The sequence below is a fragment of the Bombus bifarius genome, unplaced genomic scaffold (assembly GCF_011952205.1).
Source record: "Bombus bifarius isolate JDL3187 unplaced genomic scaffold, Bbif_JDL3187 scf7180000008212, whole genome shotgun sequence".
NCBI classification, from domain to species: Eukaryota; Metazoa; Arthropoda; class Insecta; order Hymenoptera; family Apidae; genus Bombus; species Bombus bifarius.
Window position 1 is genome coordinate 588005 of NW_022884515.1, and position 26975 is coordinate 614979.

A 26975-nucleotide genomic window follows, 5' to 3' on the forward strand; every position below is an offset into this window, starting at 1 on the left:
GGTAAAACAGATCGCTGATTAGAATTTACTTCTCTAAAATAGAAGCACGTAAAAATATCGATTCGCATAAACATTCACAGTGTAATTATAGTTGTCTATTTATAGTTGTTTTTTTGCACAGTCTATTAAGTCGGTATTCTATTCGTTGCTCGTGTCAAACATAATTACGTTTCATAAAATCATGAGGTTTACGTGCCACTCTTGCATACTAAACTTTCTTTCTACTCCGTTGCAAAACGATACTTCTGATTTATTCTTGTACAAGGTATCATTATTTCCTATCCTTTCTGCGCAGATTTCGTCCGGACCTTGTATATTACGTTTACTTTTTGGTGTTTAATGTAGTAGAATTGTTTAGGTTCTTTGGTAGAGGTTGTTACGAGTTCTTTGATGAAGTACTCTATGATCGAGTGATGTTAACAAATAAGCGTCATATAACCTAATAATAATAATCTAATAAAGAAGTTATTTCGCGTAAGATGAAAACATCGTATTAAAAACACGCGATTTTTACCAACGGATGTATCTAACAAGCGAAAAGGGTTTCGAAGCGAGTAGAAACGATTATGAAAGATCAGACGCGTGTCAGAAGACAAGTGCACTGGAAGAGATATTTCCAGCCGCACTGCCTCGTTTCGAGCTTCTTGAAAGACGAGCTCTTTCCGCCCCGTCAATTAAGGAGAAGATTCCTTGTCCAATCATGTCGATCGTTTCTGTCGCGTCATTAACACGGAACAATTACCCTTTGATCCTCCTCCGAAACTCTTCGACAAGGTACCATTTTATAAATAAACGTTAGAACCACGTAAATCGTGATTTATGTGCAAATGGTATGAAATCTCGCGATTCATCGATGATTTAGTAGGAATGCATCGAATGAAGAAGGAAAGGTCGGACTAGAAGCAGGTAACATTGGCTTAGAAACACTGTTCGCTGAAGAAAATGGCTTTGCTATAGCTTTCGTTCCACTAATAAACTGTTCTGTTTTCTCAGCCGCGTGCAACCGATTCGACTGTCGTCTCGAATTTCACTCTCATTAACCTCGAGATTGCACGAGGAATCTGGAAATTTTCGCTCGTGGTAACGTTCTGTTAGTTTAATGGATTTACGATTAAGAGAAACGTGAGAATTGTAACTCCGCGCGATTTACGGCCGCTGAGGCTAGGTCATCGTTTTCAAGGCCGAATATCGCGCAAAGATCGCTAGGAAGGAACGTGGAGCATCTTTCGAAGATTCGACTAGGATCTAAAATTGTTTTACATGACGGTGCTTCGATGATCTTCCTCTTCCGCGTCATTTGGCAGCGCGAGACGGTTGAAGTAATATTTTCACCTGTACGACTATTCTCTCTTTCGTGAAAATAGGAAATAAAGTGGCAGGAATTTACTAGAATATTGTATTCAAGGAACATATTTATTCAAGATGTAGATATTATCGTGTAACATTTTTTTAATCCCGCGGTGGACGAAGAGAGAAGTGACCGGAAAATTGATCCTCTCGCTAAAGAGAAGAAAACAAAAATGTGTAATCTAAGTTAGTTAAAAATTTCGACACTTTTTATTTGGAGAAACGATACAAAATATCATTGTGTAGCATTTTTATAATTCTTTGGCGAATAAGAAATACAATAGCTGACCTAATTGACAAATAATCTGAGCAATCTAGCTAAACATCTAAAGTTGAAAAAGTGACAGATCTAAAGGTAAAAAATCAATCATCCCCAAAGGAAAGGACATTTAATCGACATACGTATAGATAATTGAAGATAGCCAATGGGCTTTTTACCCCTAAGAAATAAATAAAACAGCAGGGAAGGGAATTATAAGTTAGATTTTGATCATCCGAAGGTATCGAATAGTTGGCCACCTGTTCTGCGGGTTAATTTAATTATCGCGCTGCCAGGAAAAAGTGAGAATGAGAAAATTGCTAATTCAATGATAAGCACCACTGATCCTTTGCCAACTATTCGCGTTGCTTGGATATATATATATATATATATATACTTGCGATACTATAGGTTGTTTATTCAGGAGTATAGATAGTCGGTGGTATGTTTGCTTGAGCATGTCGTCGCTACTTTAATCATAGACTTACTGCACAGTTACGTTTTCCCTGTAATAGCTTTATAGTCTACTCCCGAAGAACGACCGCGTTCTCCTCCGCGTTGTTGCCTTGAAACCTCATTTAAAAATAATTCCACTCAATCATTTTGTCCAAAACTATTCATCTCGAATCATCGTCCCGATCTGTGAGAGGTTCGGCGTGGTAAAAGTAGAATTGGAAAAGATGTACACCATAATCGAATATCTTAAGGGATACTTAAATGGATGGAAAAATGAAAAGAAACGTGTAATTTAAGGGATTCTTAAATTAAAGGAAGGATAGAAAGGAAAATGTAACCTGGATACTTCAAGACACGCTTGGAGGCTTCGAAATGAAAAGGAAGAGGAAATATTTCGCTATATAGGAGAACTATGAAATTTATGGTCTTGATGAAAATGTTGCTTTGTAACAGGTAATTCCATGTTTATCCGGCTCGTTTATGATTCTCCGAGATTATTTAATGTCTAGGAGTACAAGTCGGTAATAAAACGATCGCAGACATGCAAAAGATTCATTCGAAACCACATGCTACGAAGGAAAACAGACAGAAATTGGTAAAAAAAACAGACAGAAATGTGCCAAACTCGACTATAAAATATGGCGAGACAGCCGTAAAAAGAATTGTCGGGTAACATTGTTCCTTTGCGCTGGTTAGGGACCATATTGCTTGTACAGGTCACTGCACCTGGTTATTATAGAACTTGACCACGAAATTTTCCATTGATTCATACTCCAGTTTTTTAGAATCTTTTTTTATTTGCAGTTCCACTAAAATCGTACAATTAAAAAATCCAGAAAGGTATTAAGAGCACACTTTCATTTATAGAATTTAGTTTTTAAATACTAGTTACAAATAAATTTCTGTTTTCTTTCTCCTGATATATATATATATTAAAGCCCTGACTTCGTAAAATTTCACAAAGAATGTAAAAATGATAGTTAGAGTATTTTAAAATTCTCGTCTTATTCTACTTCAGAGTTCACAAAAAGATCTGTTTCTATATAAATCAAAGTCCCTTAATTTAATAATAAAATTTTTTTATGCGCACTTATGCTTCTTCGTAGATTATTTGTTCACTAAGTAAAATAGATAAAATATCAACTATAGAGGCATTTAGCCTAACTCTTTCAAAACATTCACAACTCGACCTTGCTCCAATTCAAATACAACGAAGACAGTTCCCCAATTAGAATCTCGATCCATTCTCGATTTTATCTCAGCGAGAAAAAAAAATTAAACGAATGATTTCACACGCGTGAACCGCGGTATCGAAGGAAAATAATCGCGGCACGTGCTGGAACAGCCCCAATGGTGGATACTCGAGGATCACGCATGGGTTTAACTGTTCTGCGGCGCAAACTCGAAGCACCCACGCGATGTCCCAAATCGTTGGTTCATCAAAAGCTCACCAATACCAACACAATCGCGACCCACGCGTCTACGCGAGACAAGAAATACGGCCGATTGAGTAGCTATCTTTAGAACCGGACTGGGACCCTGAAGATATGCTTCGAATGCTTCTTCCGGTATAAATAAAACCATCGACTGTACGTTTCTTTCCCCTTTGCTCGACTAAGATCATTATCGAAAAGATCGTTAAATTTTCTATATACGTTTCTCCGTATCAACTGTTCCCTTTAGTATTTTTACATATTTCTTCTCTTAAAAAATGGTTATGTATGTAATTTATAATTTTATACAATAAAGTATCATATAGATACTTCCAATTCATTTCTACATTACATTGAAAATTATTTAATTCTTCTGTAAATCACGTTGCTCGTTTTTGAAAATTTCCCAAAGGCTTTTAGTTATTTATTATCTCTTAAATTTCAATATTCTATAATTTTACAATTTCGAGTTATCAGACTTCTATAATTTCATCTTCTGTTATTTTGCAAAGTTCCATTTTTCTCCACTCTGAATTTTCTATTTATTTCTTACCCATTTTTTTCATTTTAATTCATTTAACATCATTCGTCAATTTGGAATTTTCTGTAATTTCAAGGTTGCAATTCGCACCATCTCGTAATTTTTAACGATTCATCTAACATGTTAATCCTTAACTTTTCCCACCATCTACCACAAAACTAAAAGGATCACCATCGCGTTTCATGAAGTATCTACTAAACTCCAGAAATAAAAGCCATGAAAACCTGCTTTGAAACAGTACAAAACACACGTTAACTTAAAATTAACCTAATCTCCGGTTTAAAAGCTGGTTTAGAGGCACTCGTACGAATCGCAGCGGTTGTTCATCGTAATCAATCTCGCCTAATCGTTGAGAACAACACATCTGGCCGAAGCACGTCGATCTACAAACAGTTACTCGCTAAAAAATTCAAACACCCGTAGCAATCTTTTATGAATATACATGTTATACATTTTATACAAAACATTGCGGAATCCTAGCATGATAAAGTCCGATTATCACGATTATAGCGACAAAGGTTGAAACAAATGTAAAAACATACATAGAGGCTACGAGATATTTAGTACAAATATAATCACAGAGTAGTACATATATATCACAGAGATCAGAAAAATAATTAAAACAGTCAATTATTCATTGTATTGGTAAACCACAATGTTTAGCGAGCCATTCAAACTGTATATTAATTTTTTGTTAACTATATGTGGTCAATAAATATCTTGTAGCTTCTATATACGGTTTCAAACGTTTCCAATATTATCAAGACGGTCGTATTTCATTACTAGACAGAGAGATATTTATGCAAAATCATATTTTTATGAATATATTTTTAAAAATTGAGCCTAAGTAGAGAATCGTTTTACTCGCTAAAAATTACAACCAGTACTATACTTTCGATGTTTCACATATTGTTTTATATTCTGTGCATTCTTGCGTCATCAGTTTTTTCATAAATGTATAAAAATCCACAGCCTATTCGTTACGATGCAAATTTCAAATTATTTTATATATACAACACATACGATATATATATATATATATATATAATTTTTCTATAACAAGTGTCCACGTACTTTCGTACTCGATCAAAACCACGTATCTGTGCCCTGAAAATACTTGTACATATCAGCATTACAACACTCGATCTTTCTTCGAATGGAAATTTCTCCGATATAATCGCGTCTGGTCCACGTGCCACGTTCTTCGACGTTTCAAGGTGGCGAAATCGCGGAGACACTTAAGCGAGCGCGCGCGCGCGCACTTCTTCGCACGCAAGAAAAGATAACCCCTGCTACAACGAGAAACAGAGACGACTAGATCGAACGGCGGCCAGTGCCTAGTTTACGAGCCACTAAAAATACAAGAACGAGCGGCCTCGCCGTCCATCGCGACGTTTTACTTTACATTTCGTCTGTGGACGTCTTTTCGCGAGCACTTCTCGCCTTGGGGTGTAAATGGGTAGAAAATTGATAGGTGAAACGTGAGAAGGAAATCTGAAGCAAAAAACAGGATGAGTGTCGTATGGGGGCGACAGAAGTATGGTAGAAAATTGAGAGTCAGAAAGTGGCAAAGATTTACTAGAAAATTAGGCTGAACAGAAATTGCATTTGAGGAAATAATCAAAACTTACATTATAGAAATCCGATAATTTAGAATTTCGAGAACCCACGGAGGATTGGAAGTTGAAGAATTACGAGGAATTAGAATTGGGAAGAGAATAGACAACTGAGAATTAAACAAAAAATTTCCAAAAGTGCTGAATAATGCGATAAAAAAGAGATTAGATAATATCTGGTATATGGAATTTTATACGAGTGTTGTTGTAGAAAATCTAGAAGCGTGCCCAATTATAAAATCTTTACGATATCACGTCTTTCCAATTACAGCAAATAATTGCGTTCAATAAATAATTGAAATAATTAAATATTAATCTGTGATTGTTTCTCTTTGTCGTAGAAGAAATTAGATAGAGGATAATGTGCTAGAATTTCCAGGGCAGTAGCATCTATGATTCATGATGAGCGAACCGCGATCATCGATACGGTGAGCGTGAAATCGAATTCTAGCATATCGCTTATTTTTCGTTCTCGATTCGACGATCCGTTTAGGAGTGGAACAAGTGGGTGGACACGATAGGAAATAAAAATAGAATTGTTTTGTGTCGCTCTATTTATATTTGTTTGCAAGTCTCTGTTTCACCGGGAAAATCAGTTCGAGATAGCTTTCATATTCGATGAATCTGAGAGGATTATCGTAACTCTGCATTATAATCCAAACAAACGATTTATCCAAAGGCAAAACTTAATTCACTATAACCATTATTGACCTCTTCTTTCGCATTCACGATTATTTAATTAATACAAAAATCAAATAAGAGTTTAATACGACGAGTTAATCTTTAAGAGTTTCAGATTGCATGTAAAAGTTCTAAGCAATTCAATTTATTTCTATTCAACGTTTATTTCAACAAATTTAATACGCTGACTAACCAGCAAGAAATTCTCTAATGTAACCATCGTCGTAACTATTACCGCACAATTTCTCCCAACTTTCCACCAATGCACAGACAAAGCGAATGGAATAGATCCAATTTAATTGGCACATGTACTTCAACGTCTCGGCTGCTCTCTCTCTCTCTCTCTCTATCTATCTATCTATCTATCTATCTATCTATCTATCTATCTATCTATCTCTCTCTCTCTCAGACTGCATTCTGCCAGTCTTGCACGCGGAGGTGTCTGCAAGCAGCCTTTAAATCTGCTCATCTCAACGACATGGGTCTAACGTCCCAACGAGAAGGAAACGTAAAAGGACAAAAGTAAATAAAACAAACGAAAATAAATAGAAGCAGACAAACGAGGGTGAATCGACCGAGAAAGACAAAGGTAACTTTGTTTCTTCCGTTGCTTTAGATAAGCCCTGCTAGCTACCGCAAAAATAGAATCGAACACGGGAACGCAGTAGCGTATTCAAGCTGCGTGAGAAGAAGCAGTCAGAGCAAAGAAAGAGAAAGAATGAAGAAGAGAGTCGAATCCACCTCTCACAGCCTTTGTGGCTCTATTCTGAGGACGTGGTCGCCAAAAATGGCGACGTCCACCTGTTCGTTCGCTTCCTTCTTTCATGTTCCCTTCCTTTTTCGCGATCCTTTTTGTCTGGACGAGTTTAAATCGAGATCTTGATCTCCTTAAGCGTCAAGATCGGTGAGAATGGATGGAGAAACCATGCGATGGGATACCTTGGTGTCCATATCCAATGATTGTAACCCAACACTCGCGTAAGTTGGTCGCTGCGACGACGAGCAGAACGAATCAGAGCCGGCCAAGAACGCTTGGAACTGGCAAGCCAATGCACGGCGATAAGCATAAAACTCGTGCACGAAGGATTAATTTTCCTTCTTCTGTAATACAAGGCCACTATCCAAGGATTCGTACTGTCCGCAGGGAAATGATCGTTAACCTCCCGAACACCTGCCTCCTACCAACTCACTTCTGACGCCATTCGAACATTGTCGAGACGATTTTTTGGTGAAATTATTTCGACTGTCGATGTTGCTTCGAGGAGAGTAAAATGGTACACGTTTTACCAGGCTAATTTCTTTGCAGGTGGTGAATCGGACGACTTCAATGCTATTTGAAATGTTTAAATGCATCTTATTATACTATGAAAGAAGATCATAAATATTCAGTCTTTGCAAATTGGAAATTTAACCATTCGGGTGACCTCTGAACTTTCTAATAAAGGTTTCGATGACCCTTCATTTATAGGAAGATACGATACAGGTGTTTTTAAATAAATATATGTATATGATAAAAAGTACATTGTTCAAGGTAAATATTGAACCTTCGAGCCATCTTCAAATTGCAAGTCTAATGTCTCAACTTTCCATTCAACGACCCATATCTTAATTGTTTATCTCTCGGAAAAAAGATTCTTCGTGTGAAAATAAATATTAAGTTTTACGATAAACGAAGGATCTTGGAGCGAAGCCTTCGAAATACCAGTCGAGTTAAGAATAAGTGGATACAATTGTCTTTCAGATGCGAGAAGTTGCTTAACATGCGACAAGGTGCTGGCCGAGCTGGAGAAGATTGACGACGACACCGACCACTTCGGAGTAGACTTCGTCAAGATCAACGATAAACGACTGGCCAAGCAATATGGCATCAAAAACTTCCCCGCCCTCACATATTTCCGCGAGAGAGAACCGATCATCTATGAAGGTTAGATCTTTAATCAACAATTTATACGTTTTCCACATAAAATATTAAATTATTTAAGAAAAACTGAAAGAAAATAAAAAACGGAAGCTCCTTTTACAAGATGTTCACGCGTACGACGAACAAAAGCGGATAGTAATGATTCCTAATGGCTGAAAGTTCGCCAAACTTTTATTGGAATCCGGCCGCGATCTCGGTAACCTTGCCAGGTATGAGAAACAAGGTTCGAGACTCGCCGCAGTATAGTACTTGACCCAGAATCCGCAGAACAATCGTCGGGGTTCTCGAATTTTCGCGATTTAAACATTCTGTCTGGTTCCAGTAGAACAAACCCGCTATAGTCAGACGTCAACGTCCTATTTTACTGCCTGCTCTTTCTTCGCTTTAAATTTAGATTTCTATTAATTCTAACCCATAATTCTTTATTGTTATTATAATAATATCCCAATAAATACAAAGAATCACTAATATAATGCTACTTCCAAAAGAATTCATATGAAAAGTACTACAAAAATATAAAGAAAAGCAGAAAGAGCTCGTTCCATTATATTCATCCTCTTGCTCTTTTAATCTAAATTTCTACCAGTTCTAGACAACAATTCCTCATGCTATAATATTAAAGTATACTAAATACTATAATAATCTCTTCAGTGCAATATTTATAATATTAAAATACCATATATAATGCTATATATATACAATTCTATGCAAACTATATTTCCACATTTTCACAATCACACCTCTGCAATAATATCAGAATTCTGTAACAATAAACTAGAAATAGGAACCAAGAAATAACGATCGCAGTTGCATTAAGTTCGCAATGAATCAGATTTTCGCGAAGTCGAGTAGTGAAACGTTGCACTGGTCAGACCACCTTCGTGATCTGGCACTAATCCCACGCGTTGGTATTTGGTGAGGTTAGCCTTTGTAGAACAGCGACGGCCGTGTGCTCGACTTTTGTTCGACATAACCACCCCAACACGATGCGAAAACCGTTGATGTCGGTCTGCGGAGATCGCCGGCTGGGAACGCGATTCCGGTTGGCCGGTGACACGAGAACAGCCGGCTAAGAGAAATTAATAGGATACATCAAGGAATGCGCGTGTTACGTAACCAACCCGATTACAACGTCGGCGCGTACTGTGACTCGCGGTTTCATTGAGCCGCTCGCTATCTCGAAATCGGTTCGAACGTCATTACAAATTGGTCAGTTGCGTCGAAATTTGTCGCAGGATATGATTTTCTTCTGGAGACATTGCCGAGGATTCGGATCGAATAGAAACGAGAAATCAGTTCCAACGACACGATCATAATTGTATCAGGAAATTTTGTCGCACAGGATGACTCTGAAAATATTATTAGGGGATGATACGAATGTTATATCTTTGATGTAAAATTGATTTTTCAAGGAGACACGGCTTGTAGGGTCTTATGATAATTGTTATGGTCATTAAGGAGTTTAGTTAGCGGGGATGATGTTGATGATTTTTATTAGAAACTTTCAGTGAAATTTTCTAACACTTTTGTATATTTCTTGTAATGTCGTGTGTTATGAGTTATACATTGTGTAATGCATATATTATACATTCAATGAGTTGTTGTTATAATTGCATATGTACGCTGTAATCTATAAGTCTTCAAGCACTCGGTACATTTAGGATGGAAATAAATAGCTGTTGTTCTACTATGTTATAGTAGATAGGCCGAACTGTAACTTTCTATAATTACTTGCATCGAGTTTATTACGAAAATGACGCGTTCAAGTTTAAAACATTTTATTCTGTGCAGTATAATATACTTTATTTTATGTAATTTTTTCTTCTATGGAATAATATTATGTTCTTTACTGGGCGATATTCTTTATTCTATAACAGCATCGATACTCGTTGATACATTTGTATAATACGTTTGATTAGCCAACACATTTTTCACACGCATCATCATACATTCTTACGAATCACTACAAACACAAATGTAAGAAAGTAACAAAATTTCCATCGACTAGAAATAATACGAATAAGTCTAGAAAAGACGATATCCATCCGAGGTCAGGAGAGAACTTAAAAATCGAGCAACTATCTGCTTGAAATTCAATATTCTGCGACTACACGAAACATCCGATCGATGAAAAAGACCGAAACTAAATTATTCGACGAAGAACGATATTCGTCAGAAGCGAGAATTAAGCGGGTCACATTAATGAAATCGGAGGAAGAAGCTCGGAAATTGAACGCGGTTGGACAAGAAACGCGAAAGCAGACCAAAGGACAGGTGCGATCATCAATCGTGCTACATTGTGATCAACAAAACCCGCATTTGGCAACGCAACCTTGTAGATTTATTAAGTAAATGCGCGAGATATAACTCGGCCGTCCTCTTCGAAATAAAACAAGATTGGGGAAAAAAGAGGACCTCGATAGAATTAGTTTTCACCCGGAACTGTTTCGGCTTGATTTTACCTTCGATGATGTAACGACAAGTTGCATCTATTTCCATTGTGGCTAGTGCAACAGATACTATTTTCGACGTTACCAGATGGTAAATAAAAGCGACAGGAAGTCACGATCGAAGATACATGTTATGAACCGATTTATTCTACGCGTAGAAGCCGCGTAGAATTGGTACAGTGTCAATTGATTTATGCAACGGACGTCTTAAGTAACTCTTTTGTTTTGCGAATGAAATGTATAGCTATGGAACTGATTTTGCAATAAATCAATCATGTTATTTAAACCTGTCCTTTTGAAATATTATCGCGTAGAATTCTATTTACGATTCGAAACTATCCGAGATGGAAAAGTAATTTTCTAGATATAATTGTAAGAGCTTTTTATTTAGAGTCTCTAAGGATGCGAAACCTCTATAGAGATGAACTTTTTGCACCAGAGACTCCTCCATTTAGAATTTTAATAATTGAAAGTGATAAAAGAGAATTTTTCTGTATTAGAGATTTCATTCTGCTATTTGAATCTTTGACCAAAAAAAAGCAATTTGGAAACGATAAAAGAAATAATTTTTCTATGTTAGAGACCTTAGTAAGTGAAGAGTACTGACAACTAAAAATGAATGGAATCAAAAATAAATTTTCTCTCTTAAAAGTATACATTCTATGTAGATCATTGACGATTGCAGAGAATACAAAATAAATTGTCTACATTATAAGTTTACACAAATTTCCTTCGTCATTCGTTTCGCTTTTTCAGGTGACTTGATGGACGAAGAAAATGTGTTAGATTTCTTAACGAGTCTAGAAGCGATGGATCTACCCGATCGTATCGAGGAAGTGAACGCAATGATTTTAGAGAAAATCGTCGAGGAAACGGACTTCGTGGCAGTCCTATTCTGTGAGTTCTCTTTCCCTCGTAACTCCAACATGTTCTTCTGTCAAAAAAATCATCTCTCTCTCTCTCTCTCTTTCTGTCTCCCTTGAAAGCAAGTTTACATATATTTCCCTTTCATCAGGAAGAATGTAGAGGAATCATAAAATCATCTCGAAGGTAAAACGAATCAAATATATTTTTTCAGTCTGCATAAACACACTCTTCTGTACAAAAATAATAAAAATACCACCGGAAATATTTTGATTTCAGCCATGTAAATAATTCATTATCGAATTACGTGCTCAAATATATATGTAAATATGTGTATATCGATATAAACAACTCGTGTACATAATATGCAATATTTTTTCTTATTATTATTTTATTGTCTGACTAATACGTCTGTGCAGACGCTCTGTCAGTGTATGATTACGATTAACAGAGCTTTCATCAGTGTCCAAGCAGCTGAGAAGCTCGGTCGCATTAACATGTCTCGTCTCAAGCCGATTTCTTTGGTTTTATTTTCACTGATATTAACGAGGAGCGAGATTTTTTTTCAATGCAATGACACCGTTTCGTGATATCGAAATATCATTACAGCGTTACTTTGTAGATACGTTTTTTACTTCATCACGATGTTACGGACCACCGTACATTTCCTCTCCCGCCTTAACGCTCTCTTTAGCTTTTAATACGAAGAAGAATTTTTTACATATCGTATAACAAATCTTTCTTCGAAGTGTTGTAAAAAAACTATACAAATTCCTCTCTATATAAATATTTTTACGTTTTCTTGGAACGTTGTACAAATGCGCGATAAAAATGTTTTTTCGCCCATAAGAGCGCTATGAATGTTCTTCTTTTGTTTTTCCTTTTTTTTTTTTAACAAAGAAAAATATTTCACGTATCGCATAATCATACCGTTCCCTCGAAACATTGTGGAAACGAGCGATCAAAATTGTTATTTGTCCAGAAGAACTTCGTAGCTGTTCTCTGTTTATTTCATCGAAAAATTTCCACGTACCGAGTAATCGTTTTGTTTTCTCAAAATTCTGCAGAACATCGCCATTAAAATTTTCCTTCGAGAGAGCATTGTGTGAACGTTCCTCTTTTATTGCATTGCGAAGAAAAATATCTTACGTGTCGAATAACAATCTCTTTGTCCCTCGAAACATTGAAAAAATGTACAATTACGATCTTTTATTCGTTCAAAGAAGCATTGTGAATACCTGTATATCGTGAACAAAATTTTTCTTCGTTGGAAAGAGCGCAGCGAAAGTTCTCCTTTTATACTACCGACTACCATCGATCCTTTGTCAGTATTCGTCTTTTTCCTATTCGTCTGTAAAACTTTGTCCGTTGTGGTATAATTAACGCATCGCAAAGATGGATGAATTAATTGAATTTCAAATGCAAGAAGCGTAGATGGGTCGCAAAAGAAAACTAACTTTGTACTTTTATGCTTCGATGAGGGTTTCCGGCAATTCGTTCCACTTTGCGATCCGATCACTTACAACATACTTGTAAATAATACATATATGTGAAACGTTCTTGTGTGTGTTGATATCGATAGGTCCGGATACGCAACGATGTGCTGGCGCCGGTTCTAGTAAGTACACATTTCAATGAAATCACTGCTATGAATGTCGCTCAGCTTTCTTTTCGAATGCTTGTACATACACCGTGATGAATCAATTAAAACGTTTGAGAAGAAAAGAAATATCTTCTTTGATTCTTAATGATTGACGATTTAACGTCAATTCGTTTGAAATGAAGTTTCAAACATTTGTATAAATATCAATACTTTTCATCGATGGATGATGGTATAATGATTTAATACAGTATAATACAGAATATTGTGCTCTATTTATCTGAGATTATTCTTTTCACTGTAGGTAAGTGTGATATTCCCACAACGAAATTCTTTTTCCTTGGCTCTTAAGGGTCAAAATTTGTATGTAATAAATATAATAATAAGGCGTATTCTGTATCATGAAGTAAACACTTTGTATTCTTCTTAAACGTATTGGTTCGTCACTAACGCTTGACTATATGTTCCCATATACGTTTTCATTCCTCCGATAAACATGCTTAACCAACTTTCAAGTAACACCGAAGAACTACTGCATTACTTTCAGCGGTTATTCGTCTATCTATTCACTTTAATAAGAAGAATTGAAAACCTAGAGGGAAAATGGTAACAAAGAAGCACGAGTAAAGACGATAACGTGGTGAAGAATGTAGATATATTTCTTAAATTGGAAAAGCTATACTTCCTAGATTAAAAATCAAATGAAATATATGTTCAGTTTACTAATTTGTGCACTTGAAGATGGTCACGATTTGGATGTTAGGATGTGTATCATTTTGCATCCCTCCTGCCCCCTTAGAATAGAAGGAATGTGTATGATGACTAAGAGAAATCTTGTATACTAATTCCCCCACAAAATCCTTGCGTTATGAAAAAGTACTTGACATAGAATAATTTTTATTCTTAAGAATTACAAAATATTCCTATAAATTATCGTTTGACTTTTTTCAAGTTTCTATTAAATTCGAAAGAAGGAAATGTAAGAGGAAACCTGATTTAACCCGATTTGACCCAGAAACTACCCGACTCTATCTTCCATATGTAATAGCCGAAAGAACCACGAAACCTGAATAACATTGTCCTTTATTTCAAATGGGACAGACAAGCCTGACTGCAAAAAGTGTCTCAAGGCCCTTCAAGAGCTGGAGAATATCGACGACGAGGCCGATCAGTTGGGGATCGGTTTCGTGAAGATCGCGGACGAACAGCTCGCCGACGAGTATAATTTAGGTCCTCTTCCGGTTCTGGTCTACTACAGGCACCAGATTCCTATAATTTACGAGCGTAAGCATTGACGATTTTAAAACAAGCAAAAGTAAATTAAAAATATTTGTGAAACGTTTGAATTTCTAAACAATTGAAAAAACGTATTTTAATAATTTTCTTACCTTGAACAACACGATACTGAAATTATCAAAATAATTTGCGTATCTGAATCTCTAGATCAAGTTAGATTTAAGTTGGAAGATTCTTTTTAATTACATTTTCTTGTATAATACAGTGAATATATTAATATAAATTTACTAATATTAGGACGGTCGATGTTATCATGTAACTGAAAAAAATAAATCTCGATAATTTACTTGCCATGATATTAATCAAAAATTTGTACAGACGAACTTAGCAAAGAGGAAGACGTGTTGGAGTGGCTGGTGGCGAACAAAAGCACAGGAGACGAAGAGGACGTAATCGAGGATGTAACTGCGAAGACTCTGCAAACCTTGATCGGAAATATCGATAACCTAGTCGTTTTATTCTGTATGTAACTTTTTATTCGTCATTTATACTCCATGCTATAATAATCTATAGTAATATCAGTTCTAAACTACAACTATTTATGCAAATTCATATTATTGTAAACGCAATTAAAAAAATTAAATTTCAGCAAAGATTTATTTCACCTATTAAATATTACAGACGCATATGTACTTTTAATAATAGATATTTTATATATTTTTACATGCTTACGCCTTTTATACATTTGTACAATCTTACACGTATGTTCATATGTGCATTCTGTGTATTATTGTATGCGTTGTATCTTCGAATTTCTCACAAATGCATAAAGATCTGCTATCCAGTAATCATTTCTTTTTATTACACCGATACTATCTGTTATCCTGTAAAACTTTTAGACGACCACGGTGACGAAGATTCGATGCAGGTGCTGAACGAGCTGGAGAAGATCGACGACGACTGCGATAAGCACGGGATCCAGTTCGTGAAAATTGACGATGACAAGGCTGCGAAAGATTTTGGCATCGACTCTCTCCCAGCGATCGTGTATTTCGAAAAGCAAATCCCGAATCTTTACGATGGTGGGTAGGTGGGTGGAGCAATTGGGCAAACCGACGAGGACGAAAGAAAAGAGAACTGGATATATGATTAGAAATTAAATGAAATGAAATTGGATGATCGTAGGGGATGTCGAGAATGAAGATGAAATTCTGGAGTGGTTGCTGTCGCAATTGGAGAAGGACGAGATCGAGGATGTCACCGACGAAATGTTGGATCGTCTGATCAAGGATGGAAAAACCCTTGCCGTGCTGTTCTGTAAGATTTTTCATTCGCACAGAATCCATTGATTAACTCTGCTACATGTCTCAAATTAATTTTCTTGTTCAATTGTATTTTTCTGTCATTTACGTTTGAGAATAATATGAAACAGATTACGAGATTTCTTCAAATTTTCAACTTTTCTACAGTTTAGATGTATTATATTAAAGCGCTTCTCAAAGCATTGCAGGTCTTTCTTTTTAATTAATTATGGACGATTGCATGAACCACTATAGGAAGTTATTACGGACTCGGTTGAAATCATAAGTTTCATTTGTTAAAGCAAAAGTGAAATTGAGAAAACAAAAATTCTAGGACTATAGCAGAGTTAAATTGTACAAAATGATTTAAACACGTAGAATAAATTTTTAATTGATTAAAAATTAATTATTTGATAACAGAACTTAATAATACTCTTGCGTACCTTTTGTTTGGAAATCAATTTTGTTTAAGATTAACTAATTTATAAAATTAATTTTCTGTATAATAAATCGAATAACAACGTTTTATAAATTGCAAATTATCCTTAGACGACAACAACGACCGGAAATCGCAAAAGATTCTCAATGAACTGGAGAACATCGACGACGAGTGTGATCAGATCGGGGTGATCTTCGTGAAGATCGACAACCTAGAGGAAGCAAAGGAATATGGTATCGAAAAAATTCCCAGCCTGCTGTACTTCGAAAAGGGAATACCAACGTTGTACGAGGGAAATCTAGAGGATGAAGAAAAGGTTCTAAAGTGGTTGGAGAATCAACAAAAAACCGATCAGATCGAAGACATCACAGATGAAGTGCTCGATATGATCATCGAGAAGATGCCTCACGTAGCCGTCCTCTTTTGTCAGTGATTAATTTCTTTTTTATTTGAAGATTTATTTACGCGCATTATATAAAATAGATATTTATATGAAATATCATCTTATGCATTGAATTTATTGGATTATTCCTTTAACAGATGACAAGGATCAGAAGAAGAGCCAGAAAATCCTTGGTGAATTGGAGAACATCGACGATGACTGTGATCAGCACAATATAGCGTTCGTGAAAATTTCTGATCTGGAGGAAGCTAAGGAATATGGCATCGACTCTCTGCCTACACTGGTATTCTTTGAGAAAAGAATACCACACGTGTACGAAGGTACTTCGACAATTTTTATACGTTTCCTAAAATTTCCCAAATTTTATATGAGTTGAAACAAAAGTTATCGCGTCCTTTGTAAAGATTCTCGCAGCTTTGTATAAATTTAAGTAAAAAATTTCTTATCATCTTTGAGAGATTCGAAAAAGCGAATAAGAAAAGAGATAGAAATTTCGTGAAGTTTCAAAAAAAGGAATAAAAATAAACTTAAAAACCTAGCGCGTCTTTCAAATAAAAATTATATCCCTCGTAAAAAAGCACTGTATAATATATAACATGTCAGATGAAATAAAAATTACACATAGAAAGCTCCTTGAAGGACTCTCATTCACAATCATAGGCATTCTCATACTCTAGATTAGATAAAGACTAAAAAAAATTGCAATAAATGATATTTGAATTTTGCAGGCGATCTGATGAACGAGGATCAGCTGCTCGGATGGCTACTGCATCAAAAGAAGCACTCGGAGATACCGGAGGTGACCGACGAGATGATGGAGAAGCTGATTGAGACCTCGCCGTACTTGGCAGTCCTGTTTTGTAAGCGATCGATTCGTCTTTCTACCTCCTTTTAACATTCTTCCACTGTTACCGGTTAGGTAGGTGCTGTTGGTCGATCGCGAGCGAAAACGAGACACGAATTGATTCCTTTCCGTAGACGATAAAGACGACAAGCAGGACATGCGTATCCTGAACGAGTTGGAGAACATCGACGACGAGTTGGAGAAGGAAGGAATCGTGATCGTTCGTATGGACAACGATGCTGAGGCGAAGGAGTACGGTATCGATCACCTTCCGACTCTGGTCTACTTCGAGAACAAGATCCCGGCTCTCTACGAAGGAGATTTATTGAACGAGGACGAAGTTCTTGAATGGCTGATCGAACAAAAGAACACTGCTACCATCGAGGAAGTCACTGATGAAATACTCGTCGATTTGATCGAAGAACACGAATACGTCGTCGCATTCTTTAGTAAGTATACTCCTTCACTTTGTTAGTTTATGTTCGTCACGAAAACACAGTTTAAGTTTTAAAGTTTTGAAGTATAAGTTGAATATAATTAGGTTAAATATATATAATTTTCATAATATAGGTCTTAAATATATTTCTTCAACTTTGTTACGAAAAAGCAGAAATGTATCTTTTCTCGAGTTTGTCTCGAGTTGTCACGAATATCTTATCTTTGTTTCGAAAATTATCAAGTATCGTATAGAATTCCTTTTCATTTTATTACAAATAGAATAAAAGAAAATGTGAAGTGAATAAAAAGAATGGTAAATTTGCACGTTATGAATTATTTTCAATATATGTATCTTTATTTTTAAATCGTATTTTGGTACCTAAACTACCTGTGCAACGTCTAATAATAAAAATTCTTTCATTTATTAGGTGGAGATTGCGAGGATGGTGACGAGTGTGAGAAAATCCTCAAAGAGCTCGAGAATATCGACGACGAGCTGGACGAAACTGGAATCATCTTCGTCACTACAGAAGACACAGGATTCGCGAAGAAACAAGGAATCAAGAATTTCCCTACACTGGCTTTTTTCAGGAACAAGGAGCCTTTGATCTATAAGGGCGACATCGAGGATGAGGACGAGGTACTTTCGTGGATCACCGATGAAGATACTCTTGAAATCCCAGGGAAGATTGAAGAAGTGAATGCCAAGATGTTGGAGAATATTCTTGAGGAGAACGATTATATCGTTGTTTTCTTTTGTTAGTATTATTACTTTTTGAGAATTAATAAATATAATATTTAATATTATATTTAGCAATCGGTAAAGCAAAAAATTATTAAATAATTTCTCGGAATTCAAATTGAACGATACCACTTTTTATGTCAAATTTATTATCTAGGCATGTGATTATTACTGTGATTAGAAATTAATTTTTATATGTTCACTGATCGTAATCAGATGGCACGAATAATCACGGAAATACTTAATAAATAATTCAAGACAAATGTTTAAAAATATTTAAATAATTTTTCTCTATTCTATAATTTATGGAGTTGATCGATATAGCTTCTGAATGACCAAAATAAAAAATATCTTGTCTACACTAATGTTTTCCATTCCAGATAAGGAAGGAGACAAGAAGAGCCAGAAGATCCTCCAAGAGCTAGAGAATATCGACGACGAGTGCGAAGAAAAGGACATCGACTTTGTAAAGATCTCAGATGAGGGAATCGAAAAGGAATACGATCTTCCTGGTCTACCAGCATTGGCGTTCTACAGACACAAATTCCGTCAGGTTTATTCAGGTGATATGATGCACGAAGAAGCGATTTTAGAGTGGATATTGGAACTTCGAAGTCAGGCACCGGATGTGATCGAGAACGTCGATCGGAAGACGCTACAGGTGCTGATCAACGACGTTGAACATCTCGCTGTATTCTTTTGTAAGTTTGTTATAATGAATACTTTTATATTTTTATACTTTTTATACTTATATATATAAATCTTTTAAATCTCGACTGATATCGTCAAGTTAGAACGCTTTACTTTCATTAGGATTATTTATTTTCATCCCATACTTTTTATTTACTAAAATAATTCGCATCTAGTTTTATTTAGTTTTCTATGTTTTATATTTAAATTTATTAATAACGTGAATAAGTTTTCGTATTTCTTAATAACAGCATGTATAGCTATATATATTATAAAATATAGAAGGCCAAATAAAACTATAATTCATAACATTCTAAAATTAAGAATTATAATTCAAATTGTTATGTTTACTTATGACCTAACAATACTAGTTGATGCTTAATTAGATAAAATTAACAGATTGTAGATAACAGTAATCTAAGAAGCTACATTTCCTAAATTAAAGTATCTCTTAGAAAATAAGATATTTCTTTTAAACAGACGATGATAAATGCGAAATGTGCCCGGAAATACTCGCAGAACTAGAGACCATCGATGATGACACTGACAAGCACGGTATACAATTTGTTAAGTCGAACGACGCGAAATTAGCTGCCGAAATTGGCGTCTTCTCGTTCCCAGCGCTCGTTTATTACGAAACTGGGGTGCCCATCATGTACGACGGTAAGTCTCGATTGCTTAATCCTTGGCTTGTTCAATCGCGATCAAGACCCGCACTCCCTTAGTTAGATCGTCTTTGTTTTTTTCTTTCTTTTTTTTTAGTGGTTATTTTTTATATTTCTTTTTGTTTGTTAATATCGTTGAAACAAAGACACGACGAAATTTCTGCTTTACATTCCTCGTAGATATTCCTCTTTGATCTGCATTGTTGTTCTTTCATTGAACTCTCAAGAAAATTTCGATCAATTCTAATTGGATCATATCATATGATGAAAAGTCAGTTTCAGATTTTATTCTTGGCTAAGGTTGAGAAACTAGATCGTGAAACCCCGGTAAATCAATTCTAAGGAAATTGATTCATCGCACAGTAAATATTGTTTTCATTTGAAACAAATTACCAAACGCTTGAATATCAGAAAAAGATAGATAGTATAATGATATTTTCTAAAATTTGTACATCTTTTGCCTCAAATAGTTATCCTTAATTATTAATTAAATTAGAATATTCGTTATCATCACTTGGAAATAAAATTAAAAATAGAGAAAATAATAAGGAATTTCTTTTTGGTACTGAAACAATTTTCAAAGTAATATTTGCAATGATACAAACACTTTCGATAAAGATCACGTTAAATTAAAAAAAAGTAAAAGGAAGAACAACTGACACTATCCATCCTACAAGGTACCCCGCGACCAAAAACCTGGCGACCCCTTCGAAACTATTTTAACCCCCTGCAACCGAACAAATGAAATCTCGGTACACCAAGTGACTGAGCTGATCCTGATATGCGTGTGTGCCTTTTGTAGGTAATCTTAAGAACGAGGAGAGAGTTCTGGAATGGCTAATCGAACAGAAAAGTAAGGAGATTTCTAGGATGATGATTATTATTACTGGTGTACTGTTCTTTGTGACGTTAATCTCGGTCGTGACCATACCACCGGGCTACGAGTACAATACTCGCGCCGTGGTGATCACCCCGATCACTCTGCCACAATCACAATCCCCATAACCGCGTGTTCAGAAAGAACAACTATGATAATTTACGTTTGCAGTTTCTTTCTACGTGTAATAATAACGCTTGAAGTGCTTAAAGTGTATGGTTTTTTCGATTTTTTTCTTTTAAACCGATCGATATTATTTCGATCAAGGAAAATAGAGGTTATTTACTGATAAAATTAAATTATTAGTTATAAATTATTAGTTACTATAATTAAAAATTATTAGTCGTTACATACGAACTAATAATTATTGTATAGAGATATTTGAGGTTTAATTAAACTTAATTGATGAGTTGTTCTTTAAGCGATAAGGGCTTAAAAGATTGGAAGAGGATCGGCGGTGTATGGACAATGAAACAAAAATTGATTGCTCGGTTTTGAGAAGAACAAGAACGAAAAAAGAAAGATCTCACAAAGCTCGGTGAAAAAGATTTATTGAAAATGTCGATTCATGATATAGCTTCTAACGCGCGCGCAAGATCGCTCTGACCAACTGACCCGTTCACAATGCATTTAAAAGCCACACCCGTACAATGCGAATTTCCACTTTTTCTCTTGCCTCCACTTTTTACTGTCTATCTCTTTTTCTATCTTAATGATTATCTTAAGTATCTGTTTTTATGACTCGTTTATTTACTTATTTTATTCGTCACTGTTCTCCATTACCACTCCCTCTATCACATAACCAGCATACAGCAATTTATACACATACGCTCATTTAAACATCTGTCTCGGCGAGAGCGCAACTTTTTCGATGAAAACATGGGAACAGAGCGTATAGCTACTATTAATATGTAATATTCAGTATTATAATATATAATATAATATATAATATATAATATGTAGTATTCAGAAGAAATGAGAATTGATCAAGCTTTTTTTTGTTTAAAAACTTACGGACACGCGATATCTAACCGTTTTGTGATGCAAGATCTTTCTTTCACCGCGTTTCCATTAAACTGTTTTGTCGTTAATCGATCAATAAATATCTAAGAAAATTTCGAAAGCTGAATAATAACATTCGCTTTGCACTTTCGTGGCTACGTAAATGTAAAGACACTTTCAAGAGAAAATCAATCTTTTATTTTATTTTCTTTCGATAATTGATGCGATATTAACCTCTAATTTAAAAAAAAAAAAAGATCGCTAGCGACGAAACAGTGTAAGAAGAAAAGAAAAGAAAAATCGAAGGAACTTCCATGAATGCACACAATGATACACGCGAACATGCAGATTGTTGCCTTCGTTCGTACGAAGTATATTACTACTAAATGTATGTTATGTCGCGATCATCCATGTCGGAAACGATATCGATAACAAATTCGTACGTGTTCGTTGTTATAATACACACGTAAATAACGTGATTCATTTTAAGTCGTTAAACGCATGCAATCCCTTGGACCGAGAGGCCGTATCGATCACAAAAAACGTAGGTACACGCTCATTTCCGGCCGCGCAGAATATTATCGATGGCCCTGTTAATACGCAGGTGATGATGATGATGATGATGATGATGATAGTGATGATGATGATGATGATGATGATGATGATGATGATGATAGTGATGATAATGATGATGACGATGATGATAATGATGATGATGATGACGATGATGACGACGATGATGAGGATGATGATGATGATGATGATGATGATGATGATGACGACGATGACGATGAAGACGAAGACGAAGACGACGACGACGACGATGACGATAACGACGATGATGAAGATGATGATAACGAAGATGAAGAGAAAAATAAGAAATTAGACAAAGCTCTGAAGAAAATCTTGGACAAAGGTAAAGGTAGGACGACAACTGAGGAGGCCGAAGAGGATTTCACGTGAGAGATCAAAGTGTGACGGGCTTTGCGCTGCGCGATATAAAGAATCACAAAATAAAAAAGCAAATAATATACCATATACAATGATATCCCTGCAGAAAACAGAACGTAGAGATACATGTATATATTTACCATCTAGAGCGATTCGGGTTGGCCGTAACAAATAATCTAAAATGAAAGATTTATTTAATTGAAGACATGGCCGTCTGCTCGCCGTTTACGGTCGAGCCAGTGGCCGTAGGGCGTACCTGCATGGAAATTAAAATTCTTCTATTTCTTTATATATTTTTTTTAATTCTTTCGTTCCCTTAACTATATCAGCCTGAATCCTCTCTCCCTCTTATTTTCTGCCCTCCACCGTCTAGAAGTCTTGAATTTCCCTCATTTGCATGCCACCCTTGTGACATCCCTTTTGTCGATGGAGCTACGTGACCAAACACAATGGCCATTTTGAAAATTCTTATCGTACGACTACTGTAACTCGCTGTTTCGTTCGTATATTCATTTGTAATTAGTAGATAGATTACATGCACTTATCGATACGGCTTTCTTCGTTGGTATCAAACTTATATTTTATTTATCTATGTTTCATTTTCTTCTTTTTTTTTTTATAGAGGTAAGTAAAGTTGTTGTCGTTGGTTGTTAGAATGATGGTACCGTAGCTCCAGAAGACCTCGATCGCACTTTTACAACCCAACAAATGAAATAACAACAAATTTCTCCAAAGCGAGCCGATGGTTCCTGTTGTAGTTGACAGCTGTCGTCTGCAGCGAGCTCCGAGTCGAAGAGATTCGGACTGGCCTCTGCTTGAAAGAGCGGGGAAATAAAAAAATAACGCGGAGGGGGTTCATTCGGAATATCTCACGACCGATAAATATCGGCGGTGAAGCATGCCAATAATTCCATTGCTCGCGGGATTTCAATAACTTCAAAAGCAGAAAACTCCGATTCGCACGTGTAGATACTTAGGAATCGGATAAAAACATACATAAACTAGTTGGAAACTCAACATAGAAACTTTATACGAGTAATTTAAAATTTATAAAAAAAAGAGGTATTTAGCGATACGATTCAATAAACTCAATATGATTAAAATTCGAATAATTTGAAAATCATACGAGAAACATGTCACAGTATGTAAAAGTCATCTTTTCTTCCCATTTAGGATTTCATTCTTTTTTATAATTCGATAAAGATTTAAGTGGAGGCTGGTTCACGCTAAAATGGCTGCCATAAAAGAGTCGTCGACTCGCCGCGAGATATTTTCGTCTGTGAGAAATATGCACGTTTGGCTTTTGCTGCGCAATTGGGGTTGGAGTGACACGTTCTCTCTGCACTAGTCACTAATCTCTTTGTTTCTCTCTCTTTATTTTCTCTTCACATCTTCTTCTTTTTTTCTTTAATTTTTCAACCCACCCCATCCGTATTAACTCGTGAAGAGACGAATCAATCAGCCGTAGGCTAGCCAATTTTCTTACCAACTTTTGCTCTCTTTTTTTGCCACACATCTTTGTCTGGAATCAATCTCTCTGTATCTGACTCGTTGTATATTTGCTTACTGCAGGCGACGGCTGTTTCTACATCGGCATGGGAGGTAAAAGCGCGAAACCCAAGATTCCCTCCTATCAGCCCTACCAGTGCTGTCCTGCCAAGGTCGCCCACGGCACAAAAGTCGCCAAAGTGACAAAAGTCGGCCCGGTGACCAAGGACAAGGGCAAAGTGCATGAGAGGTCCGAAAAGCTGGGGCTGCCCGGCCTGAAGCCGATTAACAAGCTCACCGCAAAGGACAGCAGAAAAACTGCCACGGTGTCATCGGGGGTTAGCAAATCGAGCGACCACAAGGCCAAGAAGGGATTCTTCGGAAGCGGTAAATATGTGAACTGGCTGTGGTAATCGCGGAGTTAAATCATTGCCCATACATATCCAGAATCTGATTCAAAGTGACTCAAATCGAATCAACGTTCTTCACGGAAGATTAGATTTTGATTTAATAAAGATGATAATCCATGAGGAATTATTTTGAGGAAGAAAAGGAACATAGGGTGTTCTACGTAATTGGGCAAAACTAGTTTTCCAAGTAAGGTAGAAGATAGAGATACATTTCATGATGCAAGATGAAGTATGTCCAATCTGAATGTAGAGGTGTTTCAAGAACTTCAAAATTACCCCTATTTTTTTTTAATTGAACTGCATATTATTTTATATACCACGCGAATTTTTGTTCCCTGCAAAAAAAATATTAAGTCATTTACGATTTTATATTTTCACTTTGTTAATAAAACAACTAAGTTTGATAATGAAGTAAATGGAGCTACGCAAAAAATTTTTACAAATTGTGAACTATTTGATTATCTTATTGGACAAAAAATTACGAAATCGTAAAAGACAAGTTTATAATTCGCAACTGTTTAGTTTACTAACGTTATCAGCTAGTAAATTATTGTACCTACAAGTAGACGGTTCTGGTCGTGCATCGCCCTAAATTATTTAATTTTACCCCATGAACATTTTTCTACTTTCTATTCCTCAAAGCTACAAGATTGGTCCAGTTGCGTGGAACACCCTGTGTACATAATACGTATTATGAGTGAACTACGAAGCTGAAGGAAATCAGTATCCACGTGGAGAGTGGGCAGTGATTTAATTGGCAACGTAGGAAACACATAGTAGAGGGTATTAGATGATAGAAAAACGAAGTGACAGCCGATCTGTGTGAAGACGGGGGCTGGAAAGAAACGTTGAGTAAGAAAAGGGCCGGCTGACGAAACGTCTTCGTATCTGGAATACAGGTGTGTCGCGCGGTCCATGAAGAAAATCACGAGCCGCAAGTTCTGGACAAGCAAGACGATCCAAGAAACGTGCCTAGGAAAGCCGGTGGGCTGGCTCCTCGGATTCCTCGAATCGTCGGGATAACAGTTTCGCGAGAGTCTCTAGCCTTCTAACACAAGTTCGATCGAACATCTTGTAAACGTTCTAGAGCGTCCGCGCACCGGATATAATATACGTAACTATTAAAACGATTCAACCGCGACGGAGCTATAATTTACAATCAATTTTTAGAGGATGGATCCTAGAAGGATTTTCTAGAAGTTCATTCTGTAACGTGTTTAATTTACAAATGGATCGTTGAGGAATATTTTTTGATTAAATTTGTTTGAGATGTTAGATACGTTTGAATTTTACCGAAGTGATTCGAGAATTACAATTATAGCTCCGTCGAAATATCTACCAGATCCTTTCCTGCTTCCTACTACATTGTGTGTGTCTGTCCAAGAACCTTGTAATCGTTGATCGAATCCGTAATAATAGGAATAAATAAGGGTTGTTCACACGTCGCGACTCGCCGAACTGTATATATACATAGTCGGCTTTGAAGAGAGAAAAATGAAAAAAAAAAAAAAAGAAAAAGTAAATGTACCGCGGTAATGAAGAATGTAACTAAACTAGGTAATCTATAAACGAAATTGTACGGGAAAAATATGCCGCGATGAGAAAGGATCGTGAGGATATAGTTTTTCTACGTCTCATTGAGAGTTGGATCGGGGGTTGTGGCCTGTTGCAGTTGTGGCCGGGCTTCCGTACATCATGAAAGTCTAAAGAACGAGCAGAAGGAGGTGGAGATGAAGGACGAAATTGGATCAGAGAGTAAGAGACAGTAACCGATGAATCGAAGGGAAAAGGAAGATAAAAAGGGAGAAGAAGGGAAGAAGAGAAACCAGAAGAGAAGAAGAGACGAAGATACAGTTGAAGAAATATAGATTGTAAAAAAAGATACGAATGTTTCGTTCGTTGAACAAACTTGTTCCTGAAACATGTTTATCGTCATTTTGATTCGTCATCGATATATCGAAGTATCATCATCATCGACGTAATCATCTGTCTGCCCTACGCTCATCGTCGCGAACAAAATATTTTAAAATCTCGTCGCATATCTATAAATCGGCATCGATCATCGAAAAAATCATGCGCCCTTACCCTCATTTAACATATCTGTAATCCCCGAGACACCCTCCTATATTTTTCACAAAAAGATATAGCCAAACACTCACGTGTAAATTTTTCGTAACTAAACTTTTCGTAAAAACGAAAGGAAAAAGAACTGCGAATATAAATCAGCGAACTCGAACAACATCATCGTCACGCACAATTCTTGATAATAAGCGTTCTTAAATCATATCAAAAAACACAACAACAAAGCGCACACGCTTCTC

The 26975-nt window shown here is 36.2% G+C and overlaps 1 protein-coding gene and 1 long non-coding RNA gene across 6 annotated transcripts in view; both read left to right on the forward strand.

Annotated features, from left to right (window-relative positions):
• LOC117210753 overlaps positions 1 to 26975 on the forward strand; it is a 45017-nt gene that overhangs the window by 7508 nt on the left and 10534 nt on the right. For 2 of the 5 annotated variants that reach the window (XM_033454062.1, XM_033454066.1), the window contains exons 2-16: positions 8075 to 8257; positions 11461 to 11601; positions 13151 to 13186; positions 14270 to 14452; positions 14783 to 14926; positions 15304 to 15486; positions 15590 to 15721; positions 16255 to 16569; positions 16685 to 16867; positions 17276 to 17407; positions 17526 to 17840; positions 18258 to 18587; positions 18952 to 19272; positions 19742 to 19924; positions 20729 to 20779. In XM_033454062.1, coding sequence (XP_033309953.1) covers positions 8075 to 8257; positions 11461 to 11601; positions 13151 to 13186; positions 14270 to 14452; positions 14783 to 14926; positions 15304 to 15486; positions 15590 to 15721; positions 16255 to 16569; positions 16685 to 16867; positions 17276 to 17407; positions 17526 to 17840; positions 18258 to 18587; positions 18952 to 19272; positions 19742 to 19924; positions 20729 to 20779 — 2832 coding nt within the window. The remainder of the gene's footprint in view (positions 1 to 8074; positions 8258 to 11460; positions 11602 to 13150; positions 13187 to 14269; positions 14453 to 14782; positions 14927 to 15303; positions 15487 to 15589; positions 15722 to 16254; positions 16570 to 16684; positions 16868 to 17275; positions 17408 to 17525; positions 17841 to 18257; positions 18588 to 18951; positions 19273 to 19741; positions 19925 to 20728; positions 20780 to 26975) is intronic. The other 3 variants (XM_033454065.1, XM_033454067.1, XM_033454063.1) reach the window with 2 other exon arrangements.
• LOC117210768 lies at positions 5137 to 8068 on the forward strand. The gene is made up of 3 exons (XR_004488154.1): positions 5137 to 5831; positions 5994 to 6080; positions 7640 to 8068. It is a non-coding gene; the product is annotated as an uncharacterized LOC117210768 (long non-coding RNA).